This window comes from Pipistrellus hanaki (genome assembly GCF_964339955.1).
Source record: "Pipistrellus hanaki genome assembly, chromosome: 6".
NCBI classification, from domain to species: Eukaryota; Metazoa; Chordata; class Mammalia; order Chiroptera; family Vespertilionidae; genus Pipistrellus; species Pipistrellus hanaki.
The window spans coordinates 57,305,144-57,324,739 of record NC_140508.1 but is presented as its reverse complement, the minus strand read 5'-3'; the positions used below and the strand labels follow the sequence as shown (position 1 = coordinate 57,324,739).

Genomic DNA, 19,596 nt, shown 5'->3' with positions numbered 1-19,596 from the left:
CTGAGTATCATGGCATTTTCTCTTCTTTGCAATGGCAACCTTACTGATACCTTGATTGTATCTCTGCCTCTCAGCCACCTAAGGGCATCTCATTTTAGGTGTAGTTAAAGGATGTGATAGTGAATGGGACTCAACCAGTCCAAAATCTCGGTTCAGTTCTGATAAACCACGAGAGATGAATTTACCATAAGTTATGTAGAGAGAAAAGTGGGAGAAGATGAATACCATTTCAATAAGCCAACACCAAAAAAGAAACCTAACATAAGAGCTAATATTTCTGAATATGCACATTTCTTTTCCTCATAGCAAGTCAACTTGCTTTTGGACATAAAGTAATCAATGCACTACTGGGGATATTTTTAATGAGTGTTTCCACTCAGGAGCACATGTATGTACTATCACTTTATATTGATAGTTGTGGGCTCTGCTCTCTAAATGTACAGATAAATGAGTTCACTTTCTTATATTTAGTGTATTATTAATGTATATGTTGTTTTATCAGGAATGACTCGCCAAAATAGAACTATTCAAACCTTTCTGAATGATTTTTTTCACTTTCAAATTTGGGAATTATGCTATATTTCATTACAAGTGGCAAGAGTGAGTGATTGTTGCAATGAGGCCTCATTTCCCCATCTCAGCCAAGAGATATTCATTCTTCAAAACTGTGGAAATTCACTTCTTCTTTTGAATATATACCATTTATTAAATAACCACCCCATTGCTGCCAAGATAACCATTTGGAACAGCCCATCATTTATGATGGCAATATCATTGCTCTGGGTCAAGTTGAAAAATAGCCAAAGATACACATCTGTCATGTACCTTTCAGGTTCTAAAGGGAAGTGAACTTGAGGTTATAATGCATCTAGCTAGGGCTCTCTTCATAGAAGAGATTGTAAAGGGAAAATGAATTCTTTATTTGTTTGTTGGTTGGGACTTTTGGTGTGGGCATTTATAATGGCCCGCTATGAATTGCCATAATAGTGCATAACACATGGGAAATATAATACTTGCTTGACAGGGCAGAGGTCTTTTCATATTTGGCAGCTGGCTATTTGAAGGGTCCAGAGGGGGCATTTCTAGAAAGTTTCTCTTTTGTGATAGTAAAATACATAACGGGTTCATTTTTATATTAAAGTTTAGATCTGTTTTAATCTAGTCCCTCCCTCAGTATAATTGCAAAAAAAAAAATAAAAAAATGGCTGCTAACCAAATTCTATGGGTTTAGTATTATTGAGAATATCTTTTTCAGCTATTACATTTAAGTAACTCGGTTCAAGCTTTATGAATGGATGCAACCACCCCAAAACTTAGTGGCATAAAACAATATTATGATCTTGGACTTTGCAAGTCAATAACTCAGATGGGTCAACATGAGGATGGCTTGTCTCTGCCCAGTATGTCTGGGGCATCAGTTGGGAAAATTAATGGCTGAGGGAGCTGGAATCATCTGGAGGTATCATCACTCACATTCTGGATTTTGGGACTGGTGTTGGCTGGGACCTCAAATAGCTGTTGGCCAGAACCTCTGCCGGTGATATGCCTATGGGCCACATTGTGGTGGCGGCTTACCACGGTGTGTATGAATATGCATGAGACCCAGACCTGCAGCAGCCACCTTGTAAGGAAGGGAGGTCCCTGAAAACAAGGTCAGAACACAAGATGGCGAAGCTGAGAGATGGAAAGAACCGGAACCACTGAATTAATCTTGAGTATTCTGCCTCCAACTTCCTGTTCAGTGAAATAAAATAAATTTTCTGTATTTTCTGTATATTTTTTTAAAAGAATGGGTGCAATATTATGCAATGCTAAGAGGACAATGGAACTGTGAAGAATATCTGTACCATCTGAGGACATGGACATGGATGTGCATGGGTTTAATGTGCAAAAAGTACCTTACCTTTTAGCAACATTTCAACAATAATTCAACAATTGTTAGTGAGACTGCACATCTTTTCATAACTTGGTGTCATATAAATGTATTTTCCTATGAATTCATGTATCTATTTTCCTGTGATTACCTCTTTATAGCTGCTCCCCATTTTATTTGAATTGGTTGCATTATTTTTTATTCATTTATCAGTCTAACTCTTTTTGTTATGTTGTGTAGTGTTGCAGATATGTTCCCTATTCAATGACAGTTTCATTTCTTTTATGGACCAATACTATTCCATTACATGGATATGCCACATTTTACTTATCTATGCGTCTATTGATAGACATTTGGGTTAATTCCACATTCTAGGTTTTATAAATAATGCTGCTATGAACCTCATATAAACTTTTGGAGTTTGTTACATTCCAATAAAAAATTCTGTGGGGATTTTTATTGTGATTGTATTAAATTTATAGATTAATTCGGGAAATTTTTATTACAATATTTCATATTTCCATACAGGAAAATTGTTTTCCTTTATAGTTACTTAGGCCTTATATATTGCCTGCCATGAAGTTTTATCATTTTCTTCATAAATTTCTGGTGTGTTTCTTTTTTATAATTTGGACTTATTTTATAATGTTTTTTCATTCTGAATGAAATTTTCAAATTAAAATTTCTATTTTGTGAAAGCACTGAAAAGAAAGGGGCACAAAGGAAAGGCTTACAGATTACACAGGACAGATGATGGGGCGAGGCAGTCACAGCCATCATCTCCCTCCCCAGATGCCAAGGCAAAGATGAATGGCGAAATTGTTTCATGGTTTGAGAGCATTTAATTGCTCTCTAGTGTCACCAGACCATGATGGTTTCCTGTGAAAGGTTTCCCTCTGTGATACCATGCAGGAGTTGAACAATCATGAGAGGGCATTTATGTTGTTTGCCCCAGCACTTAAGATGCCATGTTAATGATAGCACTGCCACATCTTATTACTGCCTACATTTTAGAATGTGACTAAATGCATCCCTTTTATTGTTCTCTTCCAGGATTTCCAATGAACACTCCCCCAAACTCCAGATCCGGAGTCACAGTTACTTGAGGGCAGTCAGTGAAGTCTCCATCAACCGAAGCCTAGACAGCCTTGACCCTGCAGGCCTGCTCACGTCACCAAAGTTCCGCTCCAGGAATGAGAGCTACATGCGAGCCATGAGCACCATCAGCCAGGTGAGCACCTTCGCCACAGGCCATTCACTGCACAAGGGTTACTGGACACTGAGAATGACGAAATGTAGTGTCAGTCATTCCCCCAGGAGACCGCTGCTGAAACAGGCAGGAGGTCTGGTCTGAATGCTGCTTGCGTTTTGCCCCTGCAAGCATCTGGTATCAACTATCTACCAGCAGGTGAGGGGTCTTCTGCAGATAGATAAAGCACATCAGGGGAGTCCTTGGAAATGCATGAGCAAACACTCTGCATCAGTAAATTTGTCAGCAAGAAGTTAATAGATGAGGCTTCCGTTGTAAGATGCTCAAAGGATAAAAGGACATTGCAGACATCATTGGCAAAACCAAGGCAGTATCTAATCATAAAAGTATAAGTATTAAGCAGGCCATCAATACAAGAAATGAAATACTATTTATTCACCTCAAGTGGGTCCTAGGTGAATAGCGTGGCTTGGTAATGAGACAGAAGTCTACTTCTAAGAACTGGTAACAGGACTGGGGATGAAGACTCAATAAAGTTTGCCCAGCTAGCATAGCTCAGTGGTTGAGAGTCAACCTTATGAACCAGAAGATCATGGTTCTATTCCTGGTCAGGATACATTCCCAGATTGTGGGCTCGATCCCCAGTGTGAGACATGCAAGAGGCAGCTGATTAATGATTCTCCCTCATCATGGATGTTTCTCTCTCTCCCTCTCCCTTCCTCTCTGAAATTAATAAAAATATATTTTTAAAAAACACTCAATAAAAGCAATGTATTCAGCTAATGCTTTTCTAGTCTCTCCCCATTCAAGGTCTCAGAGGGCATGGGACAGCAGTGTACTACCTAAGCTCGGGGTTAGAAGAACTGGGACTCTTGGGGCACCTGACCTTTTTCTTGGCCTTCCAGAGGAAGCTTCTGAGGCACCTTCTGCCTTTCTGGTGACCTCTGGAAGGACAAGAAAAAGGTTATTTTTAATGATGTTTAGAAACATTTCATTTACATGCTATTAATTCAGCTAATATTTACTGAGCTGAACACTGAGCTGGATTATGCATGTTATTCAGTGATGAACATAACATAATCCCTACTGCCACCACCCCCAAAGCTTACAGTCTAATGGAGAACATACAAAAAACTTTAAAAAGTGCTGTCACAAACATTTCTTCTCGAACATTGCACAAACACTCTGAGATAGGCAGGACAAGAATTAGCAATAAAGCCACCTTTACTAGGTCAGGCACTATGCCAATTGCTTTATATTTTTAAAATATTAGTCCTTCTAAGCTCCCTGTAAGATATGTAAGTAACCAGATGTTAAATGAGACTGTCTTTATGGTCATGAAATTGTCAATAAAATCCAGAAGCGAAGGAGAAGAAAATATTAAGTACCCAGATTCTAAAGTGAGAACTTCTAGGCATTTTAACAAATAAAGTAGTATTTGATTCTTAACTTCAAAAAATGCTAACCTAAAGCATGTGCAAGGAGTAGCAAATGCTCTAGTTTTGATGGAGCTTAGAGCAGCAGTGGAAACCTATTCTGAATTTCATTCTGGAGACATTTTTATACAAATGGTCTTGCTTTCCAGACCCAATTGTTTGGAGTTTTTTCATTAGGAATTGGATTGATTAAAGATTAATTAAAACTTCAGCTTTTAAGCAAGCAAGAAATCTGACCAGAATTTAGACATAGGATAATTAATCTGGGGGGGGGAGAGGATGTGGAAATGTTGGAGATGATGGAAGGCTAGGGCAGAGAAGCTAGTTTGGAAGACAGACATTGTGATCATCAAGGTGAATTAATGCTACTAGTGGTGCTGTAGAGCTTGTGATGGTGATGGTGATGAAGATGGTGGTAATAGTAGTAATGGTGGTGGTAGTAGAGATGGTGGTGATGATAGTGATGCTGGTGGTAGTGATGGTGATGGTGGTAATAGTGATGATAGTGATATGGTAATGGGTATTGGATAAGATGGTGCTGATAGTGGTAGTAGTGGTAGTGATGGTGGTTATGGTGGTGGTAGTGGTGGTGGTGGTGGAGATGGTGGTTGTGGAGATTGTGTTTATGGGGTGATGGCAGTAATGTTGGTCTAGAGAAATGATAGTATAGTGTGGTATTGGTATAGATTAGACAGATAATGCACTTGAACAAAAAATGGGGGTATTATAGGCTAAGCATTGAAGCATCTCTGATCTATGAGTGAGACCCTGAATACAACCATAGCTCTCAATTCACCTACTCCTTGATCTATATGGATTCTTGAAGAGCAAAGAAAGGCAGGACCACAGTGAGATACTGCCCACTGATGTTCACAAATCCAACTCTCGGAAAATAGTTGGTGCCTCATTTGGTGAAGTTTGGACTTGTCTTGTCCTTACTTTTTCACAATAAACAATATAATATAACATTTAAAACTTCTTTAAGCTTATCTTTATTCTGGACAGCCTCAGGATCACATAGCCTTCTAGAATTATAAAATCATAAATAAAATTGTTATGTGAGCAGAATACATCAGTGGGTTTAATATTTTTATTGAAAAAATGTTTATACATATTCACTGCATTTATAATTTTATGCATTTAAAACATGAGTACATGCCACTGCCTCCATTGGGACATTCTGTGTCACTACCCGCATTGGGGTATTGTGTCCATGCAACTGCCTGCTAGTCGTCCCTGAGTCAGAGATATTACCTTCTGTGAGACAATATTACTTCCTGGTGAGAGTTTAATGAGATATCAACAAATTACTGAAGAAGCACATTGATACTATAGCAGGCAAAGCTCTGCAACTCAGTGGTATCATCATTTTCACCTTAAGTAAAATACAGGAAGAATAGCCATCCGAAATGGATTCCTAATGATACCTCATTTTTCTAGTTCTATATCCAATTTTCAGGTAACACAGCATCTTTAAGGATAATTTCAACTTTCAATTTCAGTACCAATATTGCCATTATTCAAAGGAAAATAGTTTCTTCTTCAAAGCAATACTACCATATATGTACTCTAGACTTTTCAAAAAGTGGTTGGCTTTTATAATATTGAAGATATGCTTTCTTATAAATCATTAGTAGCAACTCTAATAGTATAGAATTTAAGTGCATTATATCCTGTACCCTTTTAAAACCTGAGACATATATTTTTCAAAGTCTCCTAGAAAGATCAAAGTAAAATGTTGTAAGCTAAGAAATTGGTCTAGAATAACTAAATAGTATGTTTGACATTCATACCTCACAGAAATAAAATAACCATAAAAACAGATGGTGCTTGAATGTTAGAGAATAATTGAACATCTTTTTATATGGTCACTCCCTTTTCATGTTTTGCTACATATACATAATGAAGGCTTTTAAAAGTGAGGCTTGCCCTAGCCGATTTGGCTCAATGGATAGAGCATCAGCCTGCGGACTGAAGGGTCCCAGGTTCGATTCCTGTCAAGGACACATGCCCAGGTTGCAGGCTCAAACCCCAACAGGGGATGTGTATGAGGCAGCCAATTAATTATTCTCTCTCATCATCATTTAATGTTTCTATCTCTCCCACTTCCTCTCTGAAATCAATAAAAATATATTTTAAAATAATAATAATAGTAGTAGTTGTTGTTGTTGTGAGGATGGAAATGAAAACAATGTTTGTTTACATATAGTAGCAATCTATTGCTTGCCACATACAGGCTAGAAGCTTTGCATAGTATCTCATTAATTTCATATGAGCTATAAGATCATTTTTTTATTTACAAAACTCAATCTCAGAGAGTTGGAATAATTTGTCTCATTCTTCTCACTGTGCTGTATCAAAAAATAGTATACACTATTTATGCAGTGCCTATAAATATAGTATGTATTTGTATATATTACTTTATTTTTATCCTTAAAGCATCAATATGAGATAAGTATTATTTTAACCATTTTACCGATGAGGGAAGTGAGGCCATCTAGAACTATTTGACCTATATTTGTGCATAAATTTGATAAAGAATAATCTTTTTATATGAAAAAGTAGTGTCAAGCATTTAAAAATATAGTTATTAATAAAACTAAGATTAAAGGTAGGCTGAAGTGGGACAGAACCTATAGGTTATATGCTCTTATAATGTAAATATAGTACAACTATTTTAAAATGAGGAAAGAATGGAGAGAGCATATGTAACCCCTCCCCCCCCCCAAAAAAAGAATTGCTAACTGTTTTCAGTAATAATATGGTCAATAGTAGTATTAATGTGTTATTATGAGGCTGTTATGTATGTATTGTGGAATAAAGCAATTGAATTATTATAGGATATCCCAATCCTGTCATCTCTGTGTACACGAGAAACAGTATTTAGTATGGAATAAATAAATAATTATAATATAGAAGAGATTACACAAAAACCCTGCAGTCTGGATTTGAATTGGAGCAATTCATAACCTAGTTCTGTCCGCTGAGTTAGGCTAGGAACAATGAATGACCAACGAGTAGCAATGACAACAAAGTTTCCTAGTGAGCAGATTGTGTTCTTGGGATAACAATTCCCGCTAATAGAGAGGAGGTACTTGGGAGGCGATACTGACTCCAGGACTGGGCGGGAAACGTATAAGATGAGTTTGGAATACTTTGTCATAACCGATATACAAGAAGCTACTTGAGACTACTAGCTCATGTCAAAAGGAGCCAACCAAAGAGGTTCCCACTGGCCAAAGCTGAGGCAAATTTCAGTTCACTGAGAATAATAAATGAACTATGTTTAAAACCATCAAATGTGTTCACACCTATGAGTTCCTTTTGATATTTTTAAATATACAGTTCACTTTTGTTAAATAAGAGGAAACAAATATATTACCCTGAAAGTTAGAAAATAAAAGTGAAAATTCCTTTTTTCCAGTAGTTCCCATATGAACTAAACCATTGAGTAACCAAGTAACATGAGAGGAAGCATTTCTTTATAAAACTATTCCTAAATATAATAGTAAAAGCTTTTGGAAATAAAATATCACCATTATGCAAACCCTCAATGAGTAATGGATCTGGACGTTTGAGCAGAAATATTGTAGTTCCTAACAACATAAGAGAATTCACACATGATGTGCCTCCTAATGAAAGAACCTGTGACTTCTAGTCTTGCCAAAGGGATTGAGCCTGGCTCTGATCAAAATTTTGGATCCAAAGAAAAAGAAAAGAAAAAAATCTGGATCTAGCTTATACTTTTCAGGAAATATAAAAGACGAAGAAGGGCTTATGCAAAATCCCACTGTGAGTATGAATCTGCAAATCCAAACTATGGTAGTCTCCTAAGGTCAAATGATACAGATGTTTCACTGGATGAATTATGATTTTTCAAATGGATGAAGGAAGACGTGTAGGTTAAACGTGAATTAAAAGATACATTAAATGTTTAAAATTTGTACAACTGAACTATAGAATATAGGAATGCACAATTGGATTTTTTTTAAAAAAAAGAAGAAGAAAGAAAGAAAAGGGAAGGAAAGGAAAGGAAAAGAAGTGATTGCAATATCAGAGTATGGGTTACTTTTGGAGGAGGGTGAGAATTGTCCTTAGGATGGAGCTTATGGCGTCTTGTCTGTGCCCGAAGGTGAGCGAGATGGAAGTGAACGGGCAGTTCGAGTCGGTGTGCGAGTCGGTGTTCAGCGAGCTGGAGTCGCAGGCGGTGGAGGCGCTGGACCTGCCCATGCCCGGCTGCTTCCGCATGCGGAGCCACAGCTACGTGCGGGCCATCGAGAAGGGCTGCTCCCAGGACGACGAGTGCGTGTCGCTGCGGTCCGCCTCCCCGCCGCGCACCACCACCACCGTGAGGACCATCCAGAGCAGCACGGGTGAGTGAGCCACAGCCCTTACACCACACAGTGTGTCCTTGCCGTTATCACACAGTCAGCACAGCAAAACACCACCCCTGCCCTGCAAAGCCTCCTGCCACATGCACACCCAACCTTCTTTCTCCCTCACCATCTCTGCTTTCAACAGAGCAACATGCAGCTAGAGGACCAAGAGGGGACCAGGAGGGACAGCCCAGGGGACAGGTCTTCACAAGATCCCCACACAGCATCCTAGGTGCCAGCAAAGTCATTCCAAACAACTCTGCTCCCCATAACCAGCTCTGACGTTAAGGGGTGTGACCCCTGAAACAAACCACACACCGTGAATGTTGAGCATCCCAGAGTAGGGATGCTCTTTGAATGGCAAGACATCCACCACATGCATATCTCCAAAGGCCTGAGACGAATGAGCCGGTAACCTTGACTGCACAGTTTACAGTTCCCTTTCATGTCACAGAAGGCAGGTTTATTTCATTATTTTAAAACGTTCTGACTGTCATGTGTAGAGCGCACTTCCTTTCTCCTCTCAATTGAATGTAGGTTTGTGCCTTGAAACTGTATTTTTATCGGTAGATGTTAGGCAGACGGGCACAGAAGAGCTTCACTGGTTTCCATGACACCGAGACCTGCCCGGGGAGGCAGCCATGAGTTATGTACAACCATGCCTGTGTTTTTACATTTATAGCATCTGTGTCCAAGAAGAAAACCCCCTCCATCTTAACAAGGCTTCACTTTATGATTAAGTTTAGCATCACTCCAATACAGAGAAGTTCTACGACATCATCAACCCTAGCATCTAGATAAATAATGATGACTAAATTAGAAGAAAAAACTTATGCCACAACATTGCATTATTCCATTTCTGTTCGAGATGCATCAAAAGCCGGTCATTATCATTCAGCCGAGAACTTTGGCAGGCTTGAGAATAAGTCCTCAAACCTGAGTTACAATCCTGTTAACTAGAAATATGAGGTTGAAGTAGGCATCTGGGGGAGAAAAAATATATTAGCGGCTAAACAATAGGAGTTCCTCTTGACGAATGCAAAGAGGTGCCCCCAGACATTGCACGGGCCCCGTAGAGATCTCGGCCGCTCTCCTCCCCGCTGGGAGCCACCCCCAAGCAGAGACCGTGGATGTGCCTTCTTGTTCACTCAGAAACTCTGTCAGAACAACCACAGATGAGATTTATAAATTACATACCGCTGATTTATGCAATGGAAAACTATTTGTTTCGTTATCGTGGGCATGTTTCTGTGTGTGTTTGCATTCGTGCAGTAAGTGCCGCTTCAAGGTCTGCCCTGTGCCTGTAGCATATCACTGTCTTTAGGTGTTTCCTCCCTTTTATCATCCCCACCCCACATGGCCCTTCCCCAGGGTCTGCTCCATTCCTCACTCCACCAGCTGCTCTTCAGTACGGAAACCACCCCTTCAATACACAAGACGCAGATGCTTGCTCCGAAGAAGGAAGGGGAGGACAAGGGCCACTGGCTCACTCTTTCCGCCTCGGGGGGTCTTACAGATAGAGTGGCAGGAGACTCCAGGTGGCTTGTGTTTTTCTCCCACTCAGAGGATTTCTTGGAGAGACAGCTTCCTGCAACAGTTCTTGTCTCATGGTCTTCACGGCAAACACCTGACCTTTCTAAGACCCTTCCAGACACTCCGGAGGTTCCCGGAGTTCAGCAGCAGGGTTACCAGATAAAATCCAGGTTGTCAGTTAAATTTAAATTTCAGGGAAATAGTGAATAATCTTGTCATGTGTGTAGACCCCAAATATGGCAGGGAATATACTGATCCTACAAAATTGGCTGCATCTGGCAATCCTATCCAAGGGGATGAGAGGTAGTCCATTCCTCACTCTGTGGTTATATTTGGGATCCAAATTAAACTGGAGGGGTCCTCTGTGGGAGAACACCCCAAACCAAGGAGCAGGAAACAAAAACGCCGAGGAGGTTATTGCATCTGCTCTTCGTGGGCTCTGTGTGTCTCGTCCTAAGCAAAGGGCCACAGCTGCAGCTCTCCAGGTGGGAAGGAAACAGGCTTGGCGGCAGCTGCAGGTGGGCAGGGCAGGAAGATGGGGCTTGCCTTTGGGGTGGACAGGCATAAAATATCAGGTTTTTGTACAGGGCTTCACCCTTACATCAAACTGAACATTAAGATGTATCATCTTTACAGTCATGGATAAATGAACCATTAAAGGAGTTATAAACCATTACAGTCGATTCTAAGTATGCACCTCAGATTTTTTTTTTTCACCTCAGATATTTAGAAGTACCTTAAGAATTTTAATATCACCTTTCACAGTTCTCTATACCATAGATTTAAGGGGGGGGGGGTAATCCACTGTTTTAGGATATAATAAGGTTATGTATCCTTCATTCTACCCTCACATTACTTCTATTGTACATGACTATCTCTCTCTCTCTCTCGCTCTCTCTCTCGCTCTCTCTCTCTCTTCCCCTCCTTTCTCTCCTTCCCCTCCTCCTCCTTCTTCTCCTCATTCTCCTTCTCCTCTTTTTCCTTCCTCTCCTCCTCTTCCTCCTACTCCTTCTTCTCTCTCTCCTCTTTTCTCTCTCTCCTCTCCTCCACCCCCCTCTTATCTTCTTTCTTCTCTCTCTCTCTCTCTCTCTCTCTCTCTCTCTCTCTCTCTCTTCCCTTTCTCTCTCACATAATCTCAGTATTATTATACAAATTTTCTTCTACTAATTTCCTTCTTACATTGAATAAAATATAATTTCATGTAGACACAGAAAATCTACTTTCTCATCAGATGACAGGATGTACTAACTTTTGACAGAGTGCACTCATCTGTGGAAATCAGGAAATTACTTTGCTCTAATTTTAACCATTTCCCCCATGTACACAGGTCAGATTTACATCCGTTCTTTTACAACATGGTATGAATTTCCCTTCTGTTTCTCTTCCTTTACTCCTTATTCTTGGATACCACAACACAATGCCTTTTTCCTAAACTTCCCCTTGCCTGAAAACAATTCCTCATTTTGGCAAATAGCAGTTATTATTTATAACTTCCCCCCACAACAGCCCACATTCTGAGTCTTAGATTTTTGTGTTGATTTATTTTAATTGTTCAAATTTTCAACAAATTATACTGTTAAGCTTTTCTCTTCCAGTCTTGTTCATTCTTCATATTAGCAAAATGAAACCATACACAAAAGTGCACCAAAAAGTGGCTGGTGTCATTTGGGAGAGTCCTGGCAATGGGCTGAGTTCTAAGAGGCCCTAAGAATCCCTTAGCAACATGAGTGAAGATGGACAGATTGGTCACAGCAAACCACGCAAGTTGGGAATGGAGTTAGAGTGACTTGTAATTAGGTTTCCTTTGATTTATTGACTTTTGGGCTTGTATAAATATGATAGAATCTTACATTCTCTCAGCCTATATAACCTGCTTCAAGCGCCCAGATATTTCTCCATCTAATAGACTGAACAAGTTTTTATATAAACAATTGCAACTGGGACTATTCGTAGAAAAGTACAATGCAAAAATGGGCATTACCCACACAACTGTGGAAAAACAGACACCCTTACTCAGTCGTCCAAATGTTTTAGTTAAAAGTAGGACTTGGTGCCAGCAATATACCCAAACCTTCATTTTAGAGTATTGAATTAAAGCTGCCTTGTTTGGAATATATAGCTGTTCTTTAGGGTTGTGATATTCAAATGAGATCATTAATAAGAAAGCATTATGTAAGTTATAGACTACAATGCCTCTACCCTGTGTTTGATTTTAAATTTCTCAGCCAAGCTTAGTTTATTAATATTAATAATGGCTAAACCTTTGGTCACTTATTACTTAAAAAGCATTATGAACTGCTGCATAGATTATCTCAGGTAATCCTAAGGAACATTCTATGATGTGACCTATGTAGTTCCTGACTAGGAATGAAATACAGGGAAAAAAAACAATTACAGCATTAAGACTTTATTATACAACTTGACCAAAGTACTACAGCTAGAAGTGGACAGAGCAGGCCCAAACTCTCGTTGCCTGTCAGTAAATGCTTAGTGAAGGATGATATGCCCTGAAATAATTTAATACAAAACCTGTCTGCTAAGTGAGAGGACTCTTTTCTTTGATGCTTTCTTCCCACAAATATGCATTTAATTCCTGCCATGTCTAAAACTTGTGTTTTCCATCAAAATTTCTGAAAATACCTCTTTTTAAAAGAAACTGTTCTGTTCACATATTATTGACATGCTTTTCATATTGGTTTGTCTACCTGTGGAATATCTGTTTAAAGTGAAATTAAAGATGTAAAATATAGAGAAATTAAAATGCATAGAGAAAAGGCATATAAAAAGAAAATACTCTTTGGGCTTAAAGTTTCATATTACACTTTTCATTTGGCATTATATTGGATTTAGAGATCAAATGTCTAATCCTTTGATCTAGCTATAGCATTGTTAGTCAGCACTGAATGGGGAGGGGAGGGAGAATTTTTGCCAACTCTCTTAGAAACTAAGCAGGTGGTAAATTCTGTTTTGTGGCTGATAAAATGATCAGAGGTCTCTGCCTTAGACTAAGTAAAAAATACAATAATTTAATCCTGATCTGACTGGTCTCTTGATTGAGTTGTAAAGCAAAGGTGTGAACATTCATAACCCAGCTACGAAAGTCAACGAGAAAATACCAGTTTCATACCTTAAAAGTATATTTCTGACCAAGACAACTCATCCTGAATTTCTGGGTAGGAGTGCCATCCAGTCTCTCTTAAAGCCCAACCTTGAATTTCTTTTCCATCTGATAGTCGTATTTCATCATATATTTTCTCCCACAATTAAAGTTTTAAGTTTCAGAAAGCCAGTCCGCACCATCCACTACTTAGCTTCTGAAAAGCCTTTCTCTCTTCCAAAATGTTGACATTGGCCAGAAAGTCATAATGAGACAATGTTTCCTTTTATCATTTTCAAGGAACTTCTTTCCATCCTCTTTTAACTTTTTATCTCTATAAGAAAAGCCTAAGTGACCCTTACAGCAGAACGACCAGGATGGCCGGTCACTATGATGGGCACTGACCACCAGGGGGCAGATGCTCAATGCAGGAGCTGCCCCCTGATGGTCAGTGTGCTCCCACAGTGGGAGCGCCACTTCGCCAGAAGCCGGGCTCAAGCCTGGCAAGCACAGTGGTGGTGGCGGGAGCCTCTCCCGCCTCTGAGGCAGCGCTAAGGAGCAGGAAGCAGGCTGGCGGTAAGGAGCGAGGGGTCCTGGACTGAGAGAGGGAAGTCTGCCTGCTGGCTTAGGCCTGCTCCCTGGGGGATTGGGCCTAAGCTGGCAGTCAGACATCCCTCTGGCAGCCTGGGAGCCCACGGGGATTGGGCCTAAGCTGTAGTTGGACATCCTTAGCACTGCCACAGAAGTAGGAGAGGCTCCCGCCAGCCCCGCTGCACTCGCAGCCATCAACCTGGCTTGTGGCTGAGCGGAGCTCCCCCTGTGGGAGTGTACTGACCACCAGGGGGGCAGCTCCTGTGTTAAGTGTCTGCACCCTAGTGGTCAGTGCATGTCATAGCAACCGGTCATTCCAGGTCATTCTGTCGTTAGGGTCAATTTGCATATTACCCTTTTATTATATAGGATTATCTTAAATATTTTTTTCCACATACATTGAGGAGGCTATCATACAATGTTATACTCTTTGCTTCAAATGTCAAACATAACTTAGAAAATTTTAGAGAAGAAATGTCTATTGTATTTACTCGTGTTTTTTCCCAAGTTTGGGACATTTTCACCCATTATCTCTATGACCACATTTTCATCCCCACTCTCTTTCTCCTGTCCCCTGGGTCTCCAGGGGCAGCAGCAGCCACAACGCCCTCCATGGGGAGTTTGAGAAGAGTGGTGTCGTTAGGAGAGAATGTAGATGGATAAGCACTTTTTCATCTCTATGATAGGACGTCTTCTGCCTGTCAAAAAAATAAATAAATAAATAAACCACAACAATTATTTACACACTTAGAGATGCCCACCTACCACAACCTAACTCTCACCAATGGGAAACCACCCAAAGTTACATCTAGCTACTGCTTCCTGTACGCAGTGCCTCTTAGCACTGTCAGAACTCGTTACCTTCCTTCCCAATCCTATCCAAGTATTCTTTTTTTTTTTTTTTTACATATTTTATTGATTTTTTACAGAGAGGAAGGGAAAGGGATAGAGAGTCAGAAACATCAATTCGAGAGAAACATTGATCAGCTGCCTCCTGCACACCCCCACTGGGAATGTGCCCACAACCAAGGTACATGCCCTTGACCGGAATCGAACCTGAAATCTATCCACTGAGCCAAACCGGTCCCTGCCTATTCAAGTATTCTTTATCACCATTCTACAACCTATGAGCTAAATTACATACTCTTTAATAATATTCAACTACTCAAAACAAAAACGACAATCTTCACTTAAAAAAAGGTGAAGGTAAAGAATTCTCAAGGACAACAGTAACCATTGTCCTTTAAATAATGTAGCATGACTTGAGTGACATATCAAGTCACAGTTGAACTTCAATAGAGCACAACTTCTCTTTAAAAAAAAAAAATAATAATCCTAATACTAGTGATGCTCTGTTTCTATAGCTTATGGGATTTTTTATTTGTTAAATTCAGATGGCAGCTATAGCAATATCTTCTCTAATTTATTGACAGTACGTTTATTGTATCTCATTAAATAAAAAGAAGATTGATGTAAATCCAGGTAAAAACTGACACAAATTGTAGTAACTTTCTTTTTATTTAAAAATTAGTTACCTGAAACATGAATGAATAGCTGTCCATCAGGAAGAAAAAAAAAAAAAGAAAGAAAGAAAAAGAAATCCACACTCCAAAATCCTTTAATACTTTCTAAATTGCTTAAATCAAGAGAAAGAACGCTCTCAACTTTGGTCTATAGCAGTCTTGAAGTCTGCATTACATTATATAAGGTCTCTATCCACTACCTTGCAACAGGGTTAAAGATTTTAAATATCACTTAATTTAAGCTTTACAGTGGTTCAGCAATTAGCCTTTGAAACACAAGCCAACAGTTCTCTCACTTAAGATTTGTCCAATGAATATTTGTTGATAGTTGATAGATAGGTAAAAATGGAGGATTTCCTTGGGAAATTTTCTGCTTCAATGAAGACTAAATGTTTCTTGGATGGCTCCAACATGTACACAGAAGCAGAAAGTACTTGTTTTTTTCTTATGCTTCTGAAAATAAACCACTTCCTTTGGGAGAGAGTGGGATGGTTGCCTGTCTCCCCCACACCATCTTGAGGAACAAAGTTTCAACCATTTCTTATTTGGGGAAAGAACTTCTGGAAATAAGCGATAATAAGAATCCAGGAGACTGGTGAATGTTAACTTCTACCAAAAAGAAAATTTAAAAAAGGCTTCCATTTTATTCTCAAGCTGTTAATTCCATTTTATGTATTTTATCCCCACTTCTTTTAGCCAAAGCCCTGTGGAGGTTACTTCCCTACCTTTTATCTCTCTCATATGTGTAAATATGGAAGCTGTGTTAATAGTATCCTCAGCCCTGACCTGGTCTCAAATCTCTATTTAATTTGTGAATCTCTGTATAAGAGGACTTCATGGGCTTCTGATCACATCTCTGGAGTGAGTATTAAAACATGGGAAAATCTGCAAAGGATTTGCACCAACATTTTTTCTTTATATTTTTCTAGCTTTCCCTTAAAATGAACAATTTTTACCCCCAAAATTATTAAAACATATGAAAGACAAGAAAAAAATACTGATAAGCTCAAGCATCAGCCTGAGCACCAAAGGGTCATGGGTTCAAAACCCAGTCAAGGGCACATACCTGAGTTGCAGATTCGATCACCGGCCCCAGTCAGGTCTCATGCAAGAGGCAACTGATCAATGGAAAAATCAATAGAAAAAACATATTCCTGGGTGAGGATTAACAACAACAACAAATAAAACGCCAAAACTCCCCACTCTACTTCCATCTAGGCCCTAAGATACTACCCAAGCCATGTGCTGAAATCTCAAATAACTTTTTAAATGTTCATTTTTTTTAACTTATAGTAGTATCCTTCTGTAAATCTGTTCTGCAGAAATAATGTGGAGCAAAGTAAAAGTTACAAAGATGTTCACCACAGCCTAATTTATGATGGTGAAAGATTTGAACAACCTTTGTTGGTGGTGAATACTTGTCTAACAAGTAAAAGAAAGGGTAAGTAAGTTATGAAACATCCATTTCAATGGTTTATTAGAATGTAAAATGTGTTTCAGAAAAGTTATAATAATAAAATTTGAAAACCTGATATTATATTATATTATATTATATTATATTATATTATATTGTTACAGAAAACCAGAATAGTCAAACAATGCCAGAGAGTTTGGAGTCACACTTTATTACGCACAGGTCCAGAGAAAAATGTCTCTCAAATTATGGACCCCAACATGGAGGAACTTTCCCTATTTATATGTTTTTAACCTTCTTTGTCTCCTAAATATGGGATGTTTCTGGCCCCTTTTGCAAGTTCTTAAAGAGCCCCTATGTGCTGGGGTCTTGAGACCTCAACCAAAGGCCTGGCCTGGTGCCAGCACTGATAACTTCGTCTGGGGAAGGTTTAATGGCCTCTCTGAAGTGGAAGTATTCTTATTTTCCTTATTATTTAAGCACGCAAGCATTTATAGAAGCAAAATAGCAGGGTTAAAACTTCAAAAAGCAATTTTTATATAAGATGGATGCTTCAATATTATAAATTTAAGCACATTTAAGAACTATCCAAAACTGTATTTGTGCCTATAGACATATATATATATGAACCATGTCAAGAAATTGTGGCCCCCCCCCCAAAAAAAAAGAAAGAAAGAAAATGCACTAGAATGTTAAAGAGCAGTTATTTTGGTATTGGAACCAAATTTGTTGTTGTTTTTTATTAATCTTTATATTTTATTTTCCAATTTTTCTATAGTGCACATATTTTACTTTCATAATAAAAGAAACTATTTTTTAAAATAAATAGCAAATATTTTATGGTTAGGATCCTATAGAAAGCAATAATAGAGCTCACAGCAGTCTATCTTTAGGTTTTACCTTTTTTCTTTTATAGCTTTTTGGTAAATGAAGTCTCCTAAGCTCAGAGGTTAATTGAGGATGGTTTCTAGAAAGAGGCCCCTTTGTTATTGTCAGTTATCAAAGCACACATCTCCTTCTGAGAAGGAATCCTTTAAAAGCAAAATGAAAACCAGTGTTTAAAGGATCCCTCCCTTTGTCTCCCTGACTCTCCTGGTGGTAGCAGGTGAAGTTTGTGTCGATTTCATTGCTTTTCTCTTTTCCCTTCAGATTCAGAAGCAGTTAGTAATTAGCGACCGACAGTTGCAGATAGTTTTTGAGGTGAAGGGAGTTCAGGACAATGGAATAAAGCTACATAAGCCCAGCTTAGAGCATCTTTAACAACACAAATCCGTGCCTTTGTAGTTCTTTCCCTGACAAAGCCCAACTCTTAGAGGCATGCTTTCAGCTTTTACCAGCCAAGGAAGGTCCCCAAGCAATTACCGTAAGAAGAGGATTCTGCCACAGCCACAGTCTAATGTAGCGGTGTAAGCCGCCTGTCTTTTTAGAAAGGCTGTGACAAACTCTTTAGAAAGTAGAAAAAGTGAAGTGCCAAATGGAATTGTGGAGAGTTATAGGAGATATTCCTCATTGTTCTTTATTGAGAAAGAGTTATGTCTGGCTGGTGTGGTTCAATGGTTGAGCATCAACCTATGAACCAGAAGTCACTGTTGAAGTCATGGTCAGTTCCTGGTCAGGACACATGCCCGGGTTTCCGGCTTGATCCCCAGTAGGGGGCCTGCAGGAGACAGCCAACTGATGTTGTTTCTCTCTCATCAATGTTTCTCTCTCTCTCTTTCTCTTCCTTCCTCTCTCTCTAAAAAATCAATAAAAACATTTTAAAAAATAAAAAAAAATTAAAGAGAGAGTGATGTTGACAAATTTACACTAAAAATGTATTAGGAACTTCTGCTCCATGAGAAACAAAGCAACAAAACAAAGGTGAGTGCTTCGCAGGATGGATGCCTGCCAGCCTGGGGGCAGCGCTCTGCAGGGCTGGTGGAAATGAAGTCACATTCTTCTCAGCATCTGCCCTTTCATTTCTCAAGCCTCTTTCCGGGTTTCCCCTTTCAAACCTTTGCCTCCCTCTTCCTTATTCTTCTCCAGAGAGAACTCAAAGGCACTTGGTGTTTCCGATCCATTCCCACAGCTCTAGGGGAAACTTGAGGAAAGATGAAAATAACCATGCCAATCCATTATCTTTTATGACATATATTCTTCTGGATCTCTCTGTTTAAGAGAACATGGCATAAGTGTGACCCAGGAACAAGGGAGGGAGAGAGATTGAGGAAGAGAGAGAGAGACAAAGAGAGAGAGAGAGAAACCTCAATTATCAATTGGCTGCCTCACACATGCACCCCACTTGGGTATGTGCCTGACCTGAATCAAACTTGCCACCTTTTGGTGCATGGGACAACACTCCAACCAGGTGAGCCACACAGCCAGGGCTCAACTGATGTCTGTGGGACAAGTCACTTCAGAAGCATTGTGGAACCTTCATCTGAGAAGTGCAAGAGAAAATGCATCCGCTGTGCTGTCTGCTGAATTTGAAAACCCACGTACATCGGTCCATACTTCTAAACCTGTTAATCCATTAGTGGCATTCTAGTTGAATGTGTGTCACA

General features: G+C 39.3%; 1 protein-coding gene across 22 annotated transcripts in view; it reads left to right on the top strand.

The window, feature by feature from the left end:
- The window catches only part of DLGAP1 (DLG associated protein 1), a 573,475-nt gene that overhangs the window by 436,868 nt on the left and 117,011 nt on the right, over nucleotides 1–19,596 (top strand). For all 22 annotated transcript variants that reach the window (XM_084888099.1, XM_084888098.1, XM_084888094.1 and 19 more), the window contains 2 exons: nucleotides 2,927–3,104; nucleotides 8,652–8,892. In XM_084888099.1, coding sequence (XP_084744225.1) covers nucleotides 2,927–3,104; nucleotides 8,652–8,892 — 419 coding nt within the window. The remainder of the gene's footprint in view (nucleotides 1–2,926; nucleotides 3,105–8,651; nucleotides 8,893–19,596) is intronic.